The 23,024-nt window shown below is 43.9% G+C and overlaps 1 protein-coding gene across 6 annotated transcripts in view; it reads right to left on the minus strand.

Moving 5' to 3' along the window:
• Window positions 1–23,024, minus strand: part of MARK1 (MAP/microtubule affinity-regulating kinase 1) — an 81,201-nt gene that overhangs the window by 17,236 nt on the left and 40,941 nt on the right. For 4 of the 6 annotated variants that reach the window (XM_015425382.1, XM_015425380.1, XM_015425383.1 and 1 more), the window contains 8 exons: window positions 22,619–22,684; window positions 18,218–18,288; window positions 16,257–16,313; window positions 9,680–9,916; window positions 9,474–9,593; window positions 6,314–6,413; window positions 4,433–4,545; window positions 1,106–1,280 (listed from right to left, as the gene is read on the minus strand). In XM_015425382.1, coding sequence (XP_015280868.1) covers window positions 1,106–1,280; window positions 4,433–4,545; window positions 6,314–6,413; window positions 9,474–9,593; window positions 9,680–9,916; window positions 16,257–16,313; window positions 18,218–18,288; window positions 22,619–22,684 — 939 coding nt within the window. The remainder of the gene's footprint in view (window positions 1–1,105; window positions 1,281–4,432; window positions 4,546–6,313; window positions 6,414–9,473; window positions 9,594–9,679; window positions 9,917–16,256; window positions 16,314–18,217; window positions 18,289–22,618; window positions 22,685–23,024) is intronic. The other 2 variants (XM_015425385.1, XM_015425381.1) reach the window with 1 other exon arrangement.

A 23,024-nucleotide genomic window follows, 5' to 3' on the forward strand; every position in this document is an offset into this window, starting at 1 on the left:
CAAGCTGCATATGTGGCACGCCAGTATAGTGTAGTGTTTGGACTAGAACTTCAGAGACCTGGGTATTAGATCCCTCCTCAGCCATTAAAGCTCACTGGATAATTTTTGGCCAGTCACTCTCTCTCAGCCTAATCTATCTAGGATTATTCAGGATAAAATGGAGCAGGGGAGAACCTTGTATGTCATCCTGAGCTTCTTGAAGGAACAGCAGGATAGAAATGTGGCAAATGATAAGATAGCTGGGGCCCCAGTTTAAATGAGCTACTGAGTAAGCACTCTTGGACTGGGGCAAATACACACAACCTACACAGACCTCTCATCTGTTTATTACAGAAAGGCAGTGTTTTATAAGCCCACAGGGAACTTGTTCCCTCCTTTTCTATAAACCAGAAGAGGCGGATACAAGTGTGGACGGCTTCAAAAGGGAATTAGATAAGCATATGAAGCAGAGGTCCATCAGTGGCTATTAACCACAAGGTATAGATAGGGGCTCTGGGGGAAGTGATGCTCTGTCTTCTTAGTGCTTGGGGGGGTCAACAGTGGGAGGGCTTCTAATGTCCTGGCCCCACTGGTGGACCTCCTGATAGCACCTGGTATTTCTGGCCACTGTGTGACACAGGGTGTTGGACTGGATGGGCCTTTGGCCTGATCCAACATTGGCTTCTCTTATGTTCTTAGGAAAGAGCCAACTGCAAAGAGGGATCCAGCCTTCTAGGCTGCAGCCACTGGCTTGTGATTTTGATCAGTCATATGTGACTGTTTGCTCTCTGGAAGTAACACCAATCTAATAGTCTAATCAACTTCCCTTTAAAAATTACTGCACTGAGGATATGCTAGCCCAGGTTTTATATTCAGAACAATGACACCAAACAGAGAGCACAGTTTTAATTATACAGACAGCTAAAATAGCTATAAATAGCAAAAGAAATGCTAATGAAATTCACACATTTGCTGAATAACCCAAACTATATTTACCACAGAATGCTCACATGAGAAAAGCATCATGATGGGACATGAGGAGGCACACAACTAATGCACAGAGAAGTCGAGCTGCCAAGCCCAGACAACACGGCACACAGTTTTAAATTGTATTTTGCTACTTTACTTGTTTGAATGCCATCCCCACCATGTTCACTGAACCGCCGTTGTTTCTGATTGGCCGATATACTCCTCTGGACTTTCAGCTGAGCAGGAGAATGCATAGAGCTGTTGTTGAGATCAGAACTTGGTCGAGATCTTTGACTCAGGTTACTACTGGACAGAGACTCACTTCCTTCAAACTACAAGAACAACCAACAGTATTTAGACAGTTAAGCATAATCTTTTACCTTTAAAAAAACCCTCCTTTTTAGCAAGCATTATTCAAATCTCTACTTTTAAGACAACTAATTTTAGGAGCAATTCTAACAATCTCTAACAAGACATAAGATTAAATCTCAAGATAATATTTACTACCATGTTAGGTATATTCTTGGACCTAGATAGGGTTGCCAGGTCCTGACAACTTACTGGCAGGGGACTTGGGGGGGGGGGTATCCCTGGAGGGGGTGGGGATGTCCCCAATGTGATGACGTCATGCAGAAGTGATGTCAACATGTTAGGGAGGCAGCCTGAACTGCAAGCAGCGAATCTGCCACTTGGAGTTCAGGCACTGGCAGATGGGGACATGCAGCCTCATAGCCAGAAAATCTGGTGTGGGGGTGCAGTTTGTTGGGAGGAGGCAGCTGGGAAGAAGGGAAGTCTTCCTCCCCTTCTCCCCCCTGCTTCCCAAACTGTGAGAAGCCAGCAGAAGAGACCTGGTGGCGAGGCCATGCACCTCCCCCCCCCCCCCCGGGGGGGTTTTAAAAAAAAGGCGAGGGAAGGGACAGAGAGAGGGTGGGGTGGCCTTGTTGCTGGCTGAGTAGGGAGGCCACACAGCCGCCCCCTCCCTTCCTTCTCCTGGGACTTCTTGAAAAGACCTGGTGCCAGTGAGGGGAGGAGAGTGGAGGGTGGCCACATGGTTCCTGCCTCTCCCTCTGTGCCTCCCCTCTCTTCCCCTCACCTGCCAGCAGAGCAGTGAGGGGTTTAAAGTTTAAACCCCCTCTCTGCTCAGCTGGCAGGCGGGAGGAAGAGAAGGGAGACCCAACCTTGTTGACAGCTGAGATCGAGTCTTCTTCCTGCTTGCTAGCAGGAAGAAGACTTGATGGCTGCAGCCAGCAGCAAGGACACCACAGGGCTGGTGGCTGCCATTCCTCCCCTCGCTGAGTCTTCAGAAGATCCAGTGAGGGAAAGGAAAAGGGTGGCCACTGGTGGTTGATGTTGATGTGGGGCTCCCCCCTACTGGCCGGCAGCAAACAGAAGCCCACAAAATTGGGGGTTCCCCCGCCCCCACATGGGAACTGGCATCCCTAAGACCTAGACAGGGCCCTGCAGTCACCATAAGGCCACTCTAGGCAGTTTTTCAGAGATTATATAAAATATCAGATGCAGACTTGATGGTTGTAATCAAAAACAAAGGAACAGGGTTTTTTTTTTGAGGGGGGTTACCACTGGGGTGCTGTTTAACCCTGTCTTCTCTTGCTGCTTTCTGCTTCCCTATCTAGGAGGGAAACAATATGGGGAGACCACGTATCTTTTCTCCTGCCGGTGGGAAAGCAGCTGGTTAGAGTTCTGATGAGACAAATAGCAGGAAGGAAAAGAAATGTGCTACTCTACTAGTCTCATAAACAGAGTATGCTGGAGCCAACTTCCACAGGTTATGCTGGTTAAGCTTTAGTACAGCTATGAAAAAGTCCCAGAGTGAACAATCAACTGGTCAGTTGCTCCTCTTTACCTACTAGTCATCTATGCCAGTTTGTCCACTGATAGCTTGTGGTAGGGAAAGGCATATTTCCCTTTTTTCCCCTTAAGCCACAAGAACAATAGCTAGGAGAGAAAAAAATCCTTCCCAGTTACGAACTGGGATTCTAGCAGATTCTAGCAATATTTTTTTTAAAAAAATAATAATCAGCTTTTACATACTGATAACCAGCACCATTCAGTCTCCATTGGCCTTGCATTGTTGATTAAAACCTCAACGGACAGTACAATTATGTTAATCTGGTGTAAATAATGTTCTAGGAGGATTGCTTATTTCATTTTCACAATAAAAATGGAACACAACCTAAAGCTGGTCAAAATGTATAAAGCAATTCCACTATGTCTCAATGAATTTCATTCAAGTGCTAAGCAAATTTGTATCAAACTATGTAACTGTTGGCTAAACGGCTTTAAATGTTCTGTTGTACAACAATAGCTATAAATGTTTGCAAATGTTACACAATCTTTCCAAGACACTGCTAATAGTGGCAGGCCCCAGGACACTGCTGGCCTATAGATAATTTGCTTCAGTTTTAAAAGATCAAATCATCAAGCTGAAAACTAGTGGGAAGGGTTGAGAAATATTTCATGTATGAGCTAAACTAGGGAGTGTGCAATCGGGTCTACCCAAACTGAAAATATACCTGGAAAACACCTTATTGGAATTTTTAAAATATATTTTGGTATCCCAAATATATCCGAGATTTTTCGGGAGAACCGGGGGGAAATCCCTGAAAAAATCCCAGATATATTCAGGAATTACCAGCAAACCCAAACAACAACTGAGGGTCTGGAGCAGGTTGCTCCTGCCACTCAGCTGTTTTGGGGCTTTCTTCTGCAGTCCCTTTAAACAGGGGTGTTTAAAGGGACTTCAGAAGACAGCCTGCAAAATAGCCGGGGGGAGGGCACTCTCCCTGCCGGCTCAGCCAGGGCTCTTTTGAGCTGATCCGCCTAATTGCCGAAGAGAGCCCCAGCAGACCCCATGGGGAGAGTTCTCCCCGCAGCTTCAGCTGCTTTGTGGGCTCTGTTGGGCAGTCTGGTTTAAACCAGTCTGCCCAGCAGGGCCTCAGCCCAGTCTGCGGGGCAAGTTTTCCATGCAGGATCAGCTCCTTGGCGGGCTCTGTTGGGCAGTCCAATTTAAACTGGGATGCCCAGCAGAGCATGCGGGGAGAGTTCTTCCTGCAGGATTGGCTCCTTTGTGAGCTCTTTTGGGCAACCCAGTTTAAAGGGATTGCCTAGATGAGTCCCAGCTGAGCTGCCCCTCAGTTGTTTTTTTGTGGCTTTGCCACCGCTCCCCCCCCCCTCCATATTTTTTGATTTGGGTCTACTGGACCGGAAAAAATCCAGACTTTCTGAAAAATCCCAGATCTGAATACTTTACCGGAATTGGGATCTTGGTTTTTTTCCAGGAAACCCAATTTTTTGGGGGGGTCCAATAGACCTGAACTGAAAAATACCAAGAAAATAAATTGCACAGCACTAAGCTAAACCACTCATAAATCCAATGATCTGAAAAAGTATATTCGGGTATCAATAATCTCTACCAGACAATAACAATTTTCAAAACTAACAGACAAAAGTAACGATAAATTACCTCAGGTGGTTTTCTGCCTAGGAGTAGGTATGTAGCCATAACTTCATCGTATTTTTGGTTTACTAAGGAATCATGAATTTCATCTCTTGCAAAACCCATTGTGACCATTATATCTATTAAGAAAAACACCACAGGATGATTTTTTCTTAACCATACACATTTAAATGTGTCAACTCATTCTCATATGCTCCCGCAGAGATATCTATGTAACAGATGGAAATCCACGACTCATGGGGTACAGATAATATCATTTTGAACCCCCAGTCTCCACTGCCCCACCTCCCTTTTCTCCCCACTCCCTCCCCCCTTTACCTTCATTTCCTCTCCTCATGAATGCTGGTGGCTCACACCACTATCTCCATTTTGAGTGCCATTTTCAGTTGCTATGGCAACCCTCAAATGCCTCACAAACTCAGCTATAGACATAACGGGGTTTTGTTTAAAACCTTTTTTATAATTATTTTTATCATTTTATGTTTTTCTTCACACCTAGGTTGGTTGAAACTAAGATACTAGCCCTGGTTAGCCTTGCTGCACAGATTTTGTTGTATCTTGCGGGGGGGGGAGGGGCACATATAGTCATTTGATATAAGAATTTTTTCCTGTTTCAGACTTGGCTATCCAGATGGATTTTTCAGGAAAAGATCCATAAGCAGAACGGAACAAATCACAAATCTTTCCTGAAAATTTCATCAAAAGAAGGGAGTGGGGGAGGGAATTGACAGTGAGTCGTGGGAACTGATGAAATCAGGCTCCCAACCTTCAATGGGGCTCCACTGGTGCCTACGTTGGGTGTGAAGAGCCTGGGGGTGTTCCTGGATGCCTCCCTCTCCATGGAGACCCAGGTCACCGCCACTGCCAGGTCTGCCTTTTTCTATCTGACACACATCAGGCAGTTAGCCCCATATCTCACTCCCCGGGACCTAGCTACAGTGACCCATGCAATGGTCACTTCCAGACTGGATTATTGTAACTCTCTCTACATGGGGCTGCCCTTGACTCTGTTCTGGAAGTTGCAGCTAGTGCCGAATGCGGCAGCACGGGCTCATATTCACCCAGTGCTGCGTGAACTGCACTGGCTGCCTATTGAATTCCGGATCCGTTTCAAGGTGCTGGTACTTACCTTTAAAGCTCTATACAGCCAGGGGCCATACCTATGAGACTGCCTGTCCCCATATGAGCCCCTGAGGGCACTGAGGTCCACAAATCAACATCTCTTGGTGGTTCCTGGCCCCAGGGACATCCAATTAGCCTTGACCAGGGCCAGGGCCTTTTCAGCCCTGGCCGCCCACCTGATGGAACATGCTCCCCTATGAGATCAGAGCCCTGTGGGACATTACAGTTCCGCAGGGCCTGCAAAATGGAGCTCTTCCACCGGGCATTTGGTTGAGGCAGCAGACACCCCCCCCTCCCCCAGTTTCTGGCCAATCACCCATCAGTGGCCTGATTAGACATCTGATTAGACACCGGGTTTTATTTAACATCTGATCTCTCTATTTTTACATGGTATCTCAGGATACTATTCTTTGCAAATTGTTATTTTAACGCTGTTTTAATTGTATTATTTTAATTGTTGTACACCACCCTGAACCTGTTCGTGGACGGCGGTATAAATAAATAAATAAATAAATAAATGGCAATAGAAGACAAATAAGATGAGGCTAGGATAACTCAAGGGAGACGTTCTCTAGGAATCATTTCAAAGTCACTTCCACAGAAGAAAAACTGATTAAACAGGAACCATTCCATCAAACTAATAAAATAAACTGGCAAAATTCTCAAATAAAAAGGATGTCATATAAAAAGACATGAGGAATTAGACTGGCAAAATATAAGAAGTAAAGAACCGGAAGACAAAGATGATCATATAAAAATTCTTACCTATCCTTTTGGTGTCATTAAAATCTGGTTCAGGTTCAATATATGGCTTTAATTCTTCTTCTTCATGGCCAACATTCATCCATCGGTCTTTCATTATTTGCTGGAAAATGAAACACAGTGGAAACATTCAGCTGTTTGTTTATTGCTGCATCCAAAGGCCTGTAAGCAGAAAAACTCACACAGGACTTCAACAAGATGAAAGGGAATCAGATGCTTCAATCCATGTACAAAAAAGTTTCAAGGGCTCGCTATACACTCTGCACAATACACTTTGCACAAAAATAGGCATTCGGCCAAGAAGATAAGCCCAGTGGTGGTGATTTCTGCTGATTCTCCCTTCCCACTGCTATTTATTGTATGATTTATTTAACAGAGCTTTATTTGGTTTATTACTTTATATGCCCAACTTTGTGACATACTGTGACTCGCAGACATTTGCCCAGGATTTCATTTAAAGGCAGACAGAGTCACACATTTCTACAGCATTCCTGAACTCTGCTTCATTATGTTCTGGCAGCAGCCAGGTTTTGAACCAACAACACCTAAGGTTGCTGACACAACTTGACTGGGGGATTGGAGGAAAGTGTACAATGTAACTGGGTATTTACTCACAGATAAGGCTGCCAACCTCCAGGTGGTGGCTGGAGGTATCCCAGTATTATAACTGATTTCCAGGCAACGGAGATCAGTTCACCTGTAGAAAACAGCCACTTTGGAAGGTGGACTCTATGGCATTTTACCCTGTTGAAGTCCCTCCCTTCACCAAACCCCACCCACCTCTGTCTCCACCCCCCCAAATTTCCAGTTCTTTCCCAACCCAGAGTTGGCAACCCTATCATAGGGTCAAGTCCCTAAAGCTGTACCAATAAGGACTATTAGAAAAGCCTATTAAAAATACAGGAAATGAAGACAATCATAACTACCAACACTAATAACGAGCTGATGGAGGGCCTGTAAAGACTTTTTTAAAAATGCTCTTTATTGGCAAGTTCTGTAAGGACTGAGGAGCAGCACTGGTTCATCAGACTTTTTGTGACACAACATCTAGGCTGTACAGACTCCATGTTCAAAAGATCACATTTTTGTTGCCAGATAACCCAAATTAGAACTACAAACAGCTAAAGTTTACAAACATTATGCAAAACTAGCATATACAGAGGACTACTGTGCATAACTTATTCTCCTTCTGGAAAGCTACCTATCCATGCACAGTTGTCCTTGCATGAAGTATTCAGAACCTGAAATCAATGTGTGAAGACTGGGAGCAAGGAACAATCCTGTTCCTCACATCATATACGGAAATAACGTGAGAAGTCTCCTATATTTTGAAGTGCCAGAACCTTCTTACCTCTCATCGCCCCCCAAACACTGTCAGATTGCAAAACTCTGCTCCTACTACAGCTTGTGCTATGAAGCTAGCAGAAAAAATACAGCAAAGACCACCCTAAATATAAGCACTATGCATCTTTTGGACTAGATGATTTCAAAATTTTGTTATGTGATCATTATCCTTGAACTGACCTTTACTGATCCCAATTATTCCACTTTACAGAAAAAAAGTATGACAACGTGTGCTACACATCAGTGAAGCAGAAACTAGCCATAACCGTATCCTTCTAGTAACCTGACAAAGAATCAGTCTGCATGCAGTCACAGGCAATCAGGGGTATATCTCCTAGCTAGTATTCAGGTTATCTATGTCAGAAAGTGATTAAATGAGATTAATTTGGTGGAACACCATCTCCAGCTACAATGAAAGAAAGGTCACTGATGGCGAATACATATTGTCTTCCTGAAACCATTTTATCACATGCTGAAATTTTATTGGCTGTGGATAAGCAGTAAATCTTGCTGGGATGCAGAACTCAGAAACAATCATGACCAGGTTCTTAAATGTGCCAGAATGGCCAAAGTATTTTACTGAAACAAAGCCCAACAACTTTCATGTCAAATGACAAGTAGACACTTGTACAGAAGTATCTTTTAAAACTAAACCATCTTAAATAAAACAAGCAATGTTAAAATTACTAAAACAAAGTGATAGGTTTTGAGAACAGTTAACTCTTCTTAAGCTCAAACACCTTTTACATTTCATAGAACTAATGAACACTCTATAATAAAATAAATGTACAATAGAAGCACAATATCAATAAAAATGACATGAATGTGAAAGACAGAATTATCACATAATAGTAGCCAGTTTCCATTCAGAATATATAGAGGTTTTGATGTCTTGGCCTACATAAGTATAAAGCAAAAATTATATTAATAGTGATCTTCACTTTTCTTGCCTTGCTTCAAACTCAAAGACCTATTGGATTAATCATTTGCTTGTTTAATGGTACTAATCTGAGGAAAAACACCCCAATTCTAAACATATTATATGAAATAGCTTGGATATCAGGGAGCTTCATGGGTTAATAAAATTCCTAGATGCAAGTCAGAAAATAGCAAGCTCCTTCCATGTAGACTAAGCTCATCCATTGCTCATGACAACAGGTCACTGTTTCCTTGCATGTGTAGACTCAGTAAGCACTAGGGTAGCTAGGTCCCTCCTGGCAACTGGTGGGGGATGGGGGGGGACCTACCAGGAGAAAGAGGAAAGCCCAGGTCATGTCAGTGGCACTGCACAGGAAGTGACATCATCACACCAGCAACATCCAGGCAATGCTGTGGTATCTGGACAAAAATTCTATGGTAGAAGCCATTTTTACCACAAAGTTTTTTGCCCAAATACCATAGCATCGCCCAGACGTCGCTGCCATGATGATGTTACTTCCTGTGCGATGCCGGCAACATAGCCTAGGCTTTCATCTTTCTCCTGTTAAATCCCCCCCACCAGCCACCTGATCAGCTGCTGGGATGCAGGGCCTGGTGGTGGGGGATCCCCACCTCCACCGGGGCTGTGTGTGTCTGGCAATCTTAATAAGCACCCTACCCATTTCGTCATCACACATTAAAATTTAGACTGCACATGACTTCTTCTACAATGGAACCTTCAATGTAGGATTTTTTTAAAAATAGCCCTCATGTCATATTTAGAATTGACATATCAGAAAGGAGACATAGTGGGACACTATTCCATCTGTATTTCATCTGATTTTATTGAGGTTTATCCTCTTCCCCACCCACAAAAGAGGATAATCATCAGATGACTTACTTCCAAGCTCCCTCTCTTGATTGGATTCAACACCAGTAGTTTTTTCAGTAGATTTTCACAGTCTGTGGACATATAGAATGGTATCCGGTACTTTCCCCGTAATACCCGTTCTCTCAGTTCCTTTAGAAAAACAAAGAAGAAAGTTATTGTTGAGACAGAAAATTTGAAGACGATTAGAATTAAACAATTAATATGTTCAGCTGTACCTTTAAATTCTGACCATCAAATGGCAACGATCCACTAACTAGAGTGTAAAGAATGACTCCAAGGCTCCAGACATCTACTTCTGGGCCATCATATTTCTTTCCTTGAAAGAGTTCAGGGGCAGCATATGGAGGGCTTCCGCAAAAAGTGTCCAGTTTATTGCCAATGGTAAATTCATTACTAAAACCAAAATCAGCAATTTTAATGTTCATGTCTCCATCAAGAAGAAGATTTTCTGCCTAAAAGGGAAAACACAGAAAATAAAGAATTTTAATGATAAACATCAACATGAAAAGATAATCCCTGGAAAAACTGGTCATTCCAAACAGCTATAGCCATTCACAAGGAGCAATTACAAGGAATGAGAATGATAGAACACAAGTGGGAGGCACGCAAGACTCACGGGAGAGAATTCCATCTCCCCCACATTGCAGCTCCAGGTCCCCACAATGACAGCAATGATGCCTGGGAGCCACTCTGAGTCTGGAACAGCTCCCAGTGTCCTCTGTCACTGTGGCTAGGCATGGAACCTCTCCTAGTGCCAGCCACCATGCCAGCCACAGAGCCACTCCTGGAAAATACCTGCAGCAGTGGCTATCACCAGCTCAACTGATGGGGTTTTTTTTCCTTTTTTTTTAATATGGGAGGAATTTAAACCCCCAATGTACTTTTTAACTTTTTAGATTTTTCTGCAAACCTAGAGAGTACCCCAAGTTTGCAGAAAATTATGTTTAGCATCGGTGTGGTCCTGATCCACGGATTTAGGTATCCACAGATGGGGGCCACACATCACTATTAGATATATAGATAACAGGTGGGAACCCGCAAGGACTTGAGGGAGGCATCTCACTTCCCCCTCCCCCACTATTTCCTCTTTCCCTTTCCTGAAAGCTATGTAGCCTCTCCCCTTTTCCTGCTTCCTTCTAGGGTTGCCAAACTGAAGATCGCTTGGGACTCCCACCTACAAAGATCTGTTTACCTTAGGGTTGCCAGCTCCAAGTTGGGAAATTCCTGGAGATTTGGGGGTGGAGCCTTGGGAGGGCCAGGTCTGGGGAGGGAAGCAACCTCAGCAGGGTATAATGCAACTGAGTCTACCACCCAAAGCAGCCATTTTCTCCAGGGTATCTAATCTCTGTCATCTGGCTGATCTCCAGCCCCCACTTGGAGGCTGGCAACCCAAGTTCCCATGAAGGAAATGGCCACTTTGGAAGGTGGGTCCTATGGCATTATAACCTTCTGAGGTCACTCCCTTCCTCAAACTCCACCATCCTCCTCGACCTCTTCTACAGTTCTGCAGGGCCTGCAAGACCGAGCTCTTCCACCAGTGCTTTAATTAGGAGCCACATTTAACAACTGTACAGGGATTAGGTCTATTCCCTCCCCCCTGGACTTACCACTAGCAGCTTGTGCTTGCCAGTATAAATGGATTAGATAAGCTGAATTCCAACACTGACCATTCCTTTGTGACTATTCCATCATGGCCTGTTATTACCGCTATGCAATACTTCTACTGTGATCAACATTGTTACTAGCACCTTATGATTGTTTATAACCATTATGACTAATTATGATGTTTTACATTTGTGTAGTTTTTATGTGTTTTTAATCTTTTATGTAAGCTGCCCTGAGCCTGCTCGAACAAATAGGGCTGCCAAGTCCCCCGGGGGAGTGGGGGTTTGCCCACCCAAAGGGCCCCCAACCCACCGGTCCAGATCAGGCCGGCGGGGGGGGGACCCGCCCCCAAAGTGCCCATTTTGGGCTGACATGCCCGGTGCAATGACATCACCCAGAAGTGATGTCATCACGTTGGGCATGCCGACGCTCTAGCAATCAGCCTGAAAACTGTATGGTACCATAGAGTTTCCAGGCTGATTGCTAGAGCGTCGGCCTGCAACGTGCCCAATGTGATGGCGTCACTTCCAGGTGACATCACTGCGCTGCGCGTGCACAAAGCACACGCACGAATCTCCCAGACCAGGAACAACTCTCCCCCGCCGCACAAGTTAAGTGACTTGGCAACCCTATGAACAAATAAATAAATAAAATCTCTAGGAATTTCCCAACTTGGGAGTTCACAACCCTGTCTCCTTCCCATCCAACAGCTAACCTACCTTTATCTGCCCCTCGGTCTTAAACTGTTCCTCTCCCTGCCCAGAAACCCCTACCTAGAAAAGACATTGACTTGTGTGGTGCATGGCAGTGAACCCTCAAGGACTTGTGGAGGGTGCCTCACTTTCCTCGGTATCCTCCTCCTCACACTATTTCCTCTTCCCCTCCTCCTGGCAGCTCCATATCCTCTCCCCTTTCCCTGCCTCATTCTCTTCTTCTCAACCATTCACCAAACTACCTTTTAGTTGCTTCCCATCTTCAGCTATATTTATTTGAGGACCAAAGAAGCCTAGATTTTTTCCCTTTCCTCCTTTTTATTTGCACAACAATGATGTGAGATAGTAGAAAAGACCAAGAGTAAAGTAGCACCTTAATGACTCACGAAAGCTCATACCCTGTCCCTGCCACAAATGTTGTTAGTCTTTAAGGTGCTACTGGACTCTTGCTCTTTTCTACTGCGACAGATAGACTAACATGGCTACCCATCTTGATTTATCCCTTTGAGATAGATCATGCTGAAAGTATGTGAGTGGTCCAAAATCACACAGTGAGCTTCCACAGCGAGATGGGGATTCGAACCTGGGTTTCCCAGACCCTACTCTGAAGCTCTAACTGCTACACCATACTGGCTTTCATAGGGTGGCTGCTGTTGAACAGTAGCAAGCAGCCAGGCCTAGCTGAGTCATGTAAGTGGGGTGGTATCAAGTCACGCAGAGGTTGCTGCAGACCTAGAGTTGCCAACTTCCTGGTGGGACCTGGAGATCTCCCAGAATTACAACTGAACTCCAAAAAACAGAGATCTGTCCCCCGGAGAGTGAACTCTGTGGCATTATATTTGGCTAAGGCTTCTCCCCTCAACAAATCCTGTCCTCCTTAGACTACACCCCAAAAACTCCAGGAATTTCATAACCTGGAGCTGGCAACCCTAGTCAGATGTGGCCCTAATGAGTCCTCCCTCAAAGGCCAAAATAGGCCTGGAAATGTCCCTTCCCCCACCGCCTTTTTACTCACACAAACCCAGCCTGGAATACTGTGGTTGCCTAGCAACAGCCACTGAGTGAGTCTGTTACTTAAAGCTACAGATGCTTTTTTTTATCATTCTTGGGTTTTTTAAACCCCTCAATGTTGTTTTAACGATTTCACATTTTTCTGCAATCCTGGGGGCCTTTTCAGGTTTGTAGAAAGATCTACTTTGCCTATTCACAGCTCCAGGCATCAGATTTAAGTATCCAGAGATTCAGCCGGCTTCACTATTTAGAATATAAGATGCTTTAAATGCAGAAGTCTGAAAATGTGCATATTTAAAATGAGCAGAAGGCTGCAATTTTTATCACTTGTGTTGTACATGATTTTACCTTAGCTGATAAGCATGACTGTTGCTATCAGCCAGGAGCAGATAGGTGGGTGGGTTGGGAGAAGGTATACTAAGATTAGAGGGTAGGCTTTAGGCTCTGGTGGGCTTAGATGTGTCATCAAGCTAGCCTCCAGATGTTAGTGAGGTTAGTTTCTGAGTCAATACGTTCTGATGGGAGAGGCCACATTGGGGTCGGGGATTCCAGTGTTGATGGGGCGAGGATTGCAACAATGCAACAATGTTGCATTTTATTGGTATTTTTAACTGTTTTAATTTTTGTATATTGTATTTTCTACCAAATTTGATGTAATCTGCCCTGACCCTGCTATGCGGGGAGGGCAGGATGTAGATCAAATCAAATAAATAAATAGTGCAGAAAAGTTACAGGCTTAGTAAAGGTTTCTTTTCTTTTAGTGACGCTGTCAAAGTTTACAAATAACAGACTTGTTAACATAAATTTGCACTGCTAGCAATACTTGTGCTATGTTATTATGACAGAACACCTTACTTTGAAACTCTTGCTCCGCTCTTAATTAGTAGTGAGAGTTATTCTGAGCTGATGTCTTGCGCTTTATGTGCATGATGCTGGCCTCCAGACTAGATAACTGAGGTCAGTAGCCATTATGGGTGCATGCTCAGAACCTGAAACTTTAACCCTTTTCCTTCCTGGCAGATGAACTTTAAAGTTTAGTGTTTTTTTGAAAGGCACTATAATTTACAGAATAATGGTCTCGGGCTCCATCTGCAGTCAGGAATCTAAATAATCACAGAAGCACTGTGCTGCTCACCCACCCCATTACAACTCCCAAGAAGCTCTATGAAAGCATACAATCCATATCACTAGGAACCAGCTGAGAACTCCACAAAGCTCGTAATCAGAGGTCCAAATACAATTTGAGCATTGTTTGGATACTGTCTTGGATGTGGGGAGAACACTGGGATAGCATCTAAACTATTATGCTTAGTTTAGGAATTCAAACAATACTAGCCTTACCAAAAATCATCTACTGATTCTTATATAAAACAGAATCAGATTTATTAGCTGTTGTAGATTTTCCGGGTTGTATGGCCGTGGTCTTGGCACTGTAGTACCTGATGTTTCGCCAGCAGCTGTGACTGGCATCCTGAGAGGTATAACACAGAAAGATGGAGCACTCTCTGTGTCAAGGTGAGAAGAAAAATGGTAGGCAGAGTACTCCATCTTTCTGTGTTATACCTCTCAGGATGCCAGTCACAGCTGCTGGCGAAACATCAGGTACTACAGTGCCAAGACCACGGCCATACAACCCGGAAAATCTACAACAGCTAATGAACTCTGGCCGTGAAAGCCTTCGACAACATATAGAATCAGATTTAGTTGTACCGTCATTAAGAAAAGCATGCTTTACGAAAACCATGCTATCTCGATTTCCTCATGATTATAGCCCATTCCAGAGGCCATTGGAATGAATTATGGTCCATTCTTTTAATGTTAAAAAATGTGTACTCTAATTTCAGAATCAGATTTTCTATCTTAGTTTTTAAGTGAATCTCATGGTGTCTCAATCACTTATTTTAGTGGTGAACACTTTATGGTGACTTTCATTTTGAAAGGGCTGTATGATTAGGCCCACAGTGCAAACCAGATTTTGAGAGAAAAATGAGCCAGCAATGACTTTCCAAATCTGAATGAGAGATGAGGAGAGCCAGATAATGACTTTTGCAGCAGGTATAGAATTAACAAAGCAGATTTGGAAAATGTTAAAACAAAAGACTGTTTCAGTAGCACAGCTGTTTACAAAGAAGCAATTTTTGCTGCTTTGTTGGTTTTGTTTTACTACTGAATGCTATCCTTTAATTTGCCACTATCAATACATCTAATTGTCATCATGGCCCCATCTGTGGATACTTAAATCCAGAGACTGGAGCCATCCAAAGGCAAGACAGATCTTTCTACAATCCTGAGACAAGCCCCAGGTTTGCAGGAAAAATCTGCAATCCAAACAAACAAACAAAATGACACTGCACAACTGGGCCACAGTTTTCTTGGGTAGATCCTGCCAGGGGGAGGGAAGGATTGACAGCTGAAGACAGGGGGGAAGATAAAGGTAGTTCAGCTGGTGGGTGGGAAGGAGAGAAGAAGCAGGAAAAAGGGTGAGTTATGGGGGATTTCAGGGAAGAGAAAGAGGAAATAGTGGGGGAGGCAAAAATAAGATGCTCCCCACAAGTGGGGAACCTGCAAGGGCTTGTGAGGCTTATCTCACTTTCCCCTGCTTCACCCTCCTCACACTGGCAAATTTTGCCCTATCTTGGTTCCATTTCCTTCACAGGTATTCAGACAGAACCATGAAGCTCTGACAAAGAAGGGGACAGTAATCCCAGTCTTCTAACCATTGTTAGAAAATGAGGCAGCATTACGCTTGTTCTGGGCCGCACTAAAGAGATTCAGGATTGGAAACTGATAAGTTTTTGGCTGGAGTTGTTAGCACTGTTCAGTCTTAATGGTAGAATAGAAGGGATTAATGCAAAAAAAGTGGACTCAAGCATATCTTTGACAATGAATAAAGTGGACAAGGAGCTCAACATATGATATCAGCAGAAAGAGGATCAGATGTTGCCTTCATGACATAAGCATCACGGAGCTGCTATAACATTAGCAACACATATATTTACACCTCTCTGTCACCAGTAGGAAAGTATACTGTATATCTCCAGCAGATATGAATGTATAATAAAAGAAGGCTTCATTTGGAAGATATAAGATTTAGCACTGAAATGTTTCAGTATTTACTCCAATGCAAGGCTGTTTTTTATCCAGGTATGCCATCAAAAAAGAAGAAGGGGCAGGGCCGTAGGTAGGCGGTGGGGGCGCCTCCTCCCAGTCCCCCTCCCGAATCTGCAGTGCCCCCTCTTCCGGTCCTCCGACCCCACCCCTCATCTAGCTATGGTGCTGGGGGGTGTCATCTTATATTCGCATACAAGTTACAGTCATGTCCAGTAAAAAAAATATTGCTGAGTAATTAACTCTTTTTGAAGGGGGTCATCTTCCTTTTGTGTAGATAACCCTAATAGTTAATAACCCTAATAGTTTTGGTCCAGCACATTTCTAATTCTTGAATGAAAGAAAGCAAACATACCTTAAGATCGCGATGAACAATGCATTTTTGATGACAGTACTGCACAGCAGACACAATCTGAAATACCACCATGATCATTATTACAAGAACATACACAAAAACCCTAATACAATACATTGCAAAAAACTATTCTAATTTTATCTCTCAGTATGCCTTACTAGATACTTAAGTTTGAATGTTAAAATTTAGGTTTCAAAACATTCCTTTTGCTTCAGATAATGATTTTTATAAGTGTAACTTGAGAACTTGCATGATTATATCATAATACAGTTATAATTTAACAACAGAAGGAAGGAACACTATGTTAATGCCATCTTTAAAAGACCCAAATATACTGTAAAAGCTATCACTGTGGATGATGTTGGGGACTGATATAGTCAGGAAGCTGCCAAGGCCTAAAGAAGGCCATGGCTGACCCTTGCACCAATCGTTAAACTGACTTGGAGGGGTCTGAAAGGAGTGCACACTCTGATGTCTTCTCCTGAAGGCTCTCCGAGCCAGAAATGGAAGTTCACCCCTGAAATGTCACCTGGATTCAACCTCAGATCCTGTTATGATGGATCAGAGAGATAAAGATCCAAAATACAGCCATCTACCTTGAATGCTCAGCCTTCATATTTCCTTTCCTTACATATTACAGGAACCAAAAGTTTTAATATGCTAATTTATTTGATATTCACTAAACATTCTCTTTTCAAACCACCCCACTCATTTCTAAATTTACTTCTGCTAGATATAGAAAGTAAGTCCCAGAAACGAAGGCCCAAATGGAGAATACTATGTTAAATGTATATGTCAGACCACAGTTGGTATTTATAAATTGCATTCATGCCAATAATGAATATCAATAAACCAGTTTACTGATATAGTGAGTTTAATAATATTGATGAACACTATCTTTTAAGTGACAGTTCAGTTAAAGACGTTTTAGGGATTTCCTCTTGATTCTTTTTTTTTTTTTTTTGCCATCAAGCCACAGCTGACTTATGGTAACCCTGTAGGGGTTTCAAGGCAAGAAAGAAGGAGGAGGAGGAGATAGATATGATTGGATTTATACCCCGCCCTTCACTCAGTGTCTCAGAACAGCTTACAATCTCCTTTCCCTTCCCCTCCCCACAACAGACACCCTGTGAGGTAGGTGGGGCTGAGAGAGATCTTTCAAGGACAGCTCTTGTCAGAACTGGCTCGGAGAAGGAGGAGGTGGAGGAGGAGGAGGAGGAGGAGAAGGAGAAGAAGAAGAGGAGGAGGAGGAGGAGGAGATTGATTTATACCCCGCCTTTCACGTGGAGTCTCAGAGTGGCTTACAACTTTTTTCCCTTCCCCTCCCCACAATAGACACCATGTGAGGTAGGTGGGGCTGAGAGAGCTCTTTCAAGAACTGCTCTTTCAGAACAGCCCTGACAGATCTATGGCTTGCCCAAGGTCATCCAGCAGCTGCAAGTGAAGGAATGGGGAATCAAACCCAGTTCTCCTAGATTAGAGTCCACGCACTTAACCACTACACCAAACTGGCTCTTTAGGGGTGGTTTGCCATTGCCTGCCTCCACATCATGCCCCTGGTATTCCTTAGAGGTCTCCCATCCAAATAGCAGCCACGGTCAACCCTGCTCGCCTTCTGAGATCTGACAAGATCAGGGTAGCTTGGACTATCCAGGTCAGGGCTCTTGATTCTTACAACAGTTTAAAAGTGAGTTCTCTTCTCAGAGATGTGAAGTAACTTGCAATGCTTGCCTTTTAAGACTACTTATTGTGGCTTGTATCAAATAATCTTGTACAAAGAATTAAGAAGAACAACTTTCACCAATTCCCCCTTTCCCTGCAGGCCCTCATTTTGCCTCCTTGCTGTTCCTAAACTTCCAGAATACTCTTAATTCCCAACATTAGTCTTCCACAATAAGCCATATTTTCAGCACAGAGTTTCAAATTGTTTTTACTGATAGCCTACATTTAATAATCTGTACCTGTCTAAATTTTGCACGTGCTTCTTTCTCTTTCATTCTTCCATGTGCAACCAAGTAGTCAAATACTTCTCCTAAAATAGAAATAACAAAATTAAACTGTACTGTATTCAAGATGAAAAAATACAAAAGTATTTGAACCTAGCTGATGGATAAAACTGGATGTGCTTTGACTTCTTGCATTTCGTCAGTAACACAATTTTTTTCCAGAGTGTCCTACGAGGGCCATAACCATGGTAGGAGAAAGGGCTCCATAGATTCAGGATGCTCAAAGGTATATTCCAAGCCCTTTCCCTGGATCTTCAGCACTCATAAAAAGTGAAGAAATGAACCGCCAATCTGGACTTCATTGCATATGGATAACAACAGAAAGGGCACTCCAGTTCCTCATGTTATATAGAAGATATCTTTTTATTACCTTCATCAACAATTCCCCATTTTAGCACAATTTTACCATGGGATAAGAGTTGACTAGTGAATGTTCTTTTAACAAAGGCATCCCTAGATCCAGGGCCAGACCGTTATTGTTAAATTTTAGACTGTCACCTAGGGCGACAGCTCGATGAGGGCGCCATTCTGGCCGGCCTCATCCCCTCCTTGCGCCACACAGGAAGCCTCCCTTGCCGGCTTCTTGCTCCGTCCCCGGCAACAGACTCCCCTCTTTGCAGCCCCCCAGACAGAAAGAAGAGGCAGGGGGGACAGATGCGGGGAACAGCCCAGGACGACGGGAAAGTGCCGCTCACCCTCTGCCGCCCCCACTCCCGCGGTCTCTTTGGAGCTCCTTTTGCAGCCTAGCACAGGCCCCCTCGAGCGATCCTGCCGCCCCACGCATTTGTAGCTCACCCCCTCAGCCCGCCCGCTGCAGCTCCGGTGCCCGCCCCCATCCCACCCCACATGGGGGGGCGCCAGAATGTATCCTCGCCTAGTGGGTGAAAAAACCTGGGGCCGTCACTGCCTGGATCAGAATTTCTTCTCAGTAACCTCTATACCAAACCAATTAAATTAAAGTGGTTAAACATAATTGGCAGCTTGAGTGAAAAGCCATTACAGTGAGGTAACCAGGTGAAAAATCACATCTAGTTCTCATAAAACTGCGGACAAGGCAGTAAATCTGTGCCTGGACTGTACCACTTCAGACTGTAGGTAGCTGCTTGTAAGATGAAACATCCCCCCATGGGGGAAAAAAGACACATCACTACATATGGAAAAGTAGTATGTTAGGGAGTATGAAGAATTAGACTTGCTTGGAGAGTTTCTTTTCACGGCTGAATTGATGATGGGTAATCCTTGTGAGGCTTAGTCCTCCCACTCTGCTCTGCAGATAGGGCTATGCTGAAGATCCTGCAGACTCCTTCCATTGTCAGTGGGAGGCATGACTCAGAACATGATTTGCAACAGTGTGAAGGAGATCAGAATGTCCCAACTAAAAAGTATCTGAACTTAGGACAGTGGCCTGTGTACAGGATGCAACTGAATGGGCACTGACTTCGTTTCTCACTGAAAGTAGATTCTCTATTCCCAGTAGTGTCCTGGCCACAATCCAGATGGGAAAGGATATTCTTCAGTTCGCTGAAGAAAACTTAGCCACAAAGTATGATTGATTATTCATTTTCCATCAGTGGGTATCTTCATGAGGGATACCGAAAAGATACTCCATTCCAGGCAGAAAAAGCTTGAGGAGCCAACTGGGGAAAACATGCAGAAGGATGCTCTGGCTAAGGCATAATTGTCCAGCTTATATTATTTTTTAGAAGTAGAAAAGGATAGCCAGGTAGATACTCCGCAGAATTCCGGGGGGGGGGGGGGGGGGGGGCGGACAAAGTTGCGGTGGATGCTGCACCCATAATGGACTATATGGTAATCCTGAAGGGGACTGGGAGAAGCTGATCTTGTACATGAGGGAAATACCTCGTGATTGGAGATTTGGAAGCTCTCCTATCCATGGATGAAGGGTGAAACAATGCAAAAAAGGGTATCTGAAAATTCGAAGTCTTGTGGTACTTTTGATGCAGATTTTCATGGTTCTGCATATGTCCAATAAGCACCATTTCCTTTCATAAGAGTGACTTGAACAAGCATAGAATGACAAGAATGGTAGCTCTTGACTGTTGTGGAAAGAAGAGCTGACCTTTGGGATGGAGGGTCAGTCCATAACACCACAGAGTCCTTGTGGAAGATGCCATGTTCCTTTCTTATAGATGGAGTTCTAAGCTCTGATACTCTTCTGGCTGAGGTGAAAGAAAGCGGGAAGGGAAACTTATAGGGCAGAATCTGCAGGGGAAATGTACTTGAGGGTCTTGAAGGGCCCTTTGTGGAGTGCTATGAAGATCCTGGGTAGATCCCAAGTGGGAAAGCAGTGCACTGTAGGATGACTGAGAAGGGATGCACTCTTGAGGAAACACTGTATGTGTGGATGAACAGAGAGACTGTGAAAGCAATAGCTTTTGTTGCTATCTGGGTGAAGACCTTATGGGAAGACATAATCAAAGAAATCTAGAGCCCTGAACCTTGTTCTCAAGAAATTCTTACACTTGTGTCAGCACTATCTTTTGAATGCCTTTCATGTTGCTTCATAAATCTGATTTGTGGGGGTTTTCTGGAAGACATCAATGTGTTGATGACTGGTCTTGCACATCCAAAGGTTTCTAGCGCCTTGTTTTCAGTCTTCAGGTGTATACTATAGGTGAAGCCAGCTTGGGTTGGGGTCCTTCTCCAAAAAAGTTATGTACTGTGGGAAGGATCCATGGGTTACTATATCTATTAGTTCTCAGAACAAGGGCATGTTTGGCCAATAAGGGGCTAAGAAAAATAGTTCAGCCCCCTCCTGAACTACTGAGGACTCTCAGAATGAGAGGATTTGGATGGGTAGGAATAAAGCAAGTCTTTTGGCCAGGGACAAAGGAGTGCACCTTCCCCCTCATCATCCTATTTTATACCTTGAAAATAATCTTGGAAGGTTGTTATTTGTGGATGAGGCAAAGAGATCCAAGACTGTTAGCTCAAGATCTCTGCTATTTGCTTGAATGACATTCTGGTTCATGGCTCATTTCCCCAGGTTCAGATCCTGGCAACCTGGCCAGTCAGTTTTGGTGCTGAATTCACTGCTATGGTGTTGGGTTGATGGTGTAATGGCCCACTTAGTGAAATATAAGAACCACCTGTTGTTGGACTGTATGGGACGTCATTCTACCCTGATGTGAGTTTCTGCCATAGTGCTGTCTGTTATGACTTCCCTCATGGTATATGAAGGTGTGGAGGACTATTATGACTGCCTGGAGTTCCAGCCAATTTATGCTGGGGTCTGTCTCAGCTGTAGGGGACTTGTATTGAGCTAGGATGCTGGGACAATCAGAACCCCTTCTGGTCAGGCTGGCATCCACAGTGACTTAGATTGGGGCAGGGTCTCTGAACAGTAAGAAGAAGGTACTGATTTTAATTCTCCTCCTGCCTTCACAAGGCTGGCCTCAGTCCTGGGAATATGCATGACTGATGAGAGGGAAGCATGCTACTCTTTGATCTCTTCCTGCTTCTGTACAGCTAACCCTAGTCCCAGAACCCTGACTAGCCTGGGAGGGGCTACTCAGTGGTCTCACAGTGTGCTGGAAACAGCGGCTGGAGAGATGATAGCTTTAGCACAGTGTGCAGCCAAATCTGGAGGGGGTAGCAGTGGTCCGTTAGAGGACACGCCCTGCTGAGTTGTGAATGCTGTCAGCTCTGGTGAGGCTGCTGGCAGACACTCCTGCTGAGCCTCTTGGGGGTCCCCCCCAATCCATGGCTGCACAAGGCGAGTCCTTGTACACCTCTGACAGCCCTACCACTTGACTTCAGCAGCACCTAAGAATGGCATTGTGGTGGCTGCAAATGCAGCAGATCTTCTGAGAGTCTTTTTAATCATTCACTTTTGTCCCTCCTACATGGCTGAGCGCTAATAGTGGTGGCATCCTCCTTCTGCAATGTACGCAGGGCCTGTATCAGGGATTCACTGAAATGGAGGGACTCTGCAAGATCTTCAGCACAGAACAACACCACAAAGATACCCTCCTCCACCAAGGAGGACAGCTGGCTTCTCCCTAATATTTCGTCTTCTATTAGCAGGTATGTGGAGAAGCATTCAGTCATGTAAGCCTCCCCCTGCAGTACGAAACAGTATAGTCTACAAGCAGGTTTACCCACCTTATCTCCTGACTGTCATACCCAGGGTGTAGCTTTGCAATCCTCTTTTTAAAATACATCAGTAGATGATAAAGCATCAACAAGAAGAAATGTCTTTAGTTCTGACTATGGTTTTCATGGAGCTATGAATCATGCAAAAGACACCAAAGTGTATTATATCAGCTGAACCTCCATCATCAAATTTATGTATTTCCGACTTACTCAGAGAAGCAGATGAGAGCATTGACTTACCTCCACTGGCATATTCCATTACTAAGTACAACGTTTTCTCTGTTTCAATAACTTCAAACAATTTAACTGAAAGATAAAAGAATGACAGTGAATTACTTCAAGCAGTAAAGAAAAATGATTTAAAACAGTAATCTTCAATTGATGCACTTTATCCATGTCATAGATAAAAGGAAATCCATGCTTAAGTCAAGGTTTAGATCTACACTTGAAATTCTTAAAAAATAATAATAGCCACCCACTTCTCTTCCAGAACTAGTTCAGGTTAGAAATAGCGCAGATTCTGATCCAACTAAAGCTAGCATTTAAATGCTAGGGGAGACTTCAGAACCGTTAAGAACCAGAAGGACATTGCCCGTCAAGTAAACTAACAACATGAATGTTGCTCATTTAAAAGTTTATATAAGCC

The sequence above is a fragment of the Gekko japonicus genome, unplaced genomic scaffold (genome assembly GCF_001447785.1).
Source record: "Gekko japonicus isolate JY-2015 unplaced genomic scaffold, Gekko_japonicus_V1.1 scaffold153, whole genome shotgun sequence".
NCBI lineage: Eukaryota > Metazoa > Chordata > Lepidosauria > Squamata > Gekkonidae > Gekko > Gekko japonicus.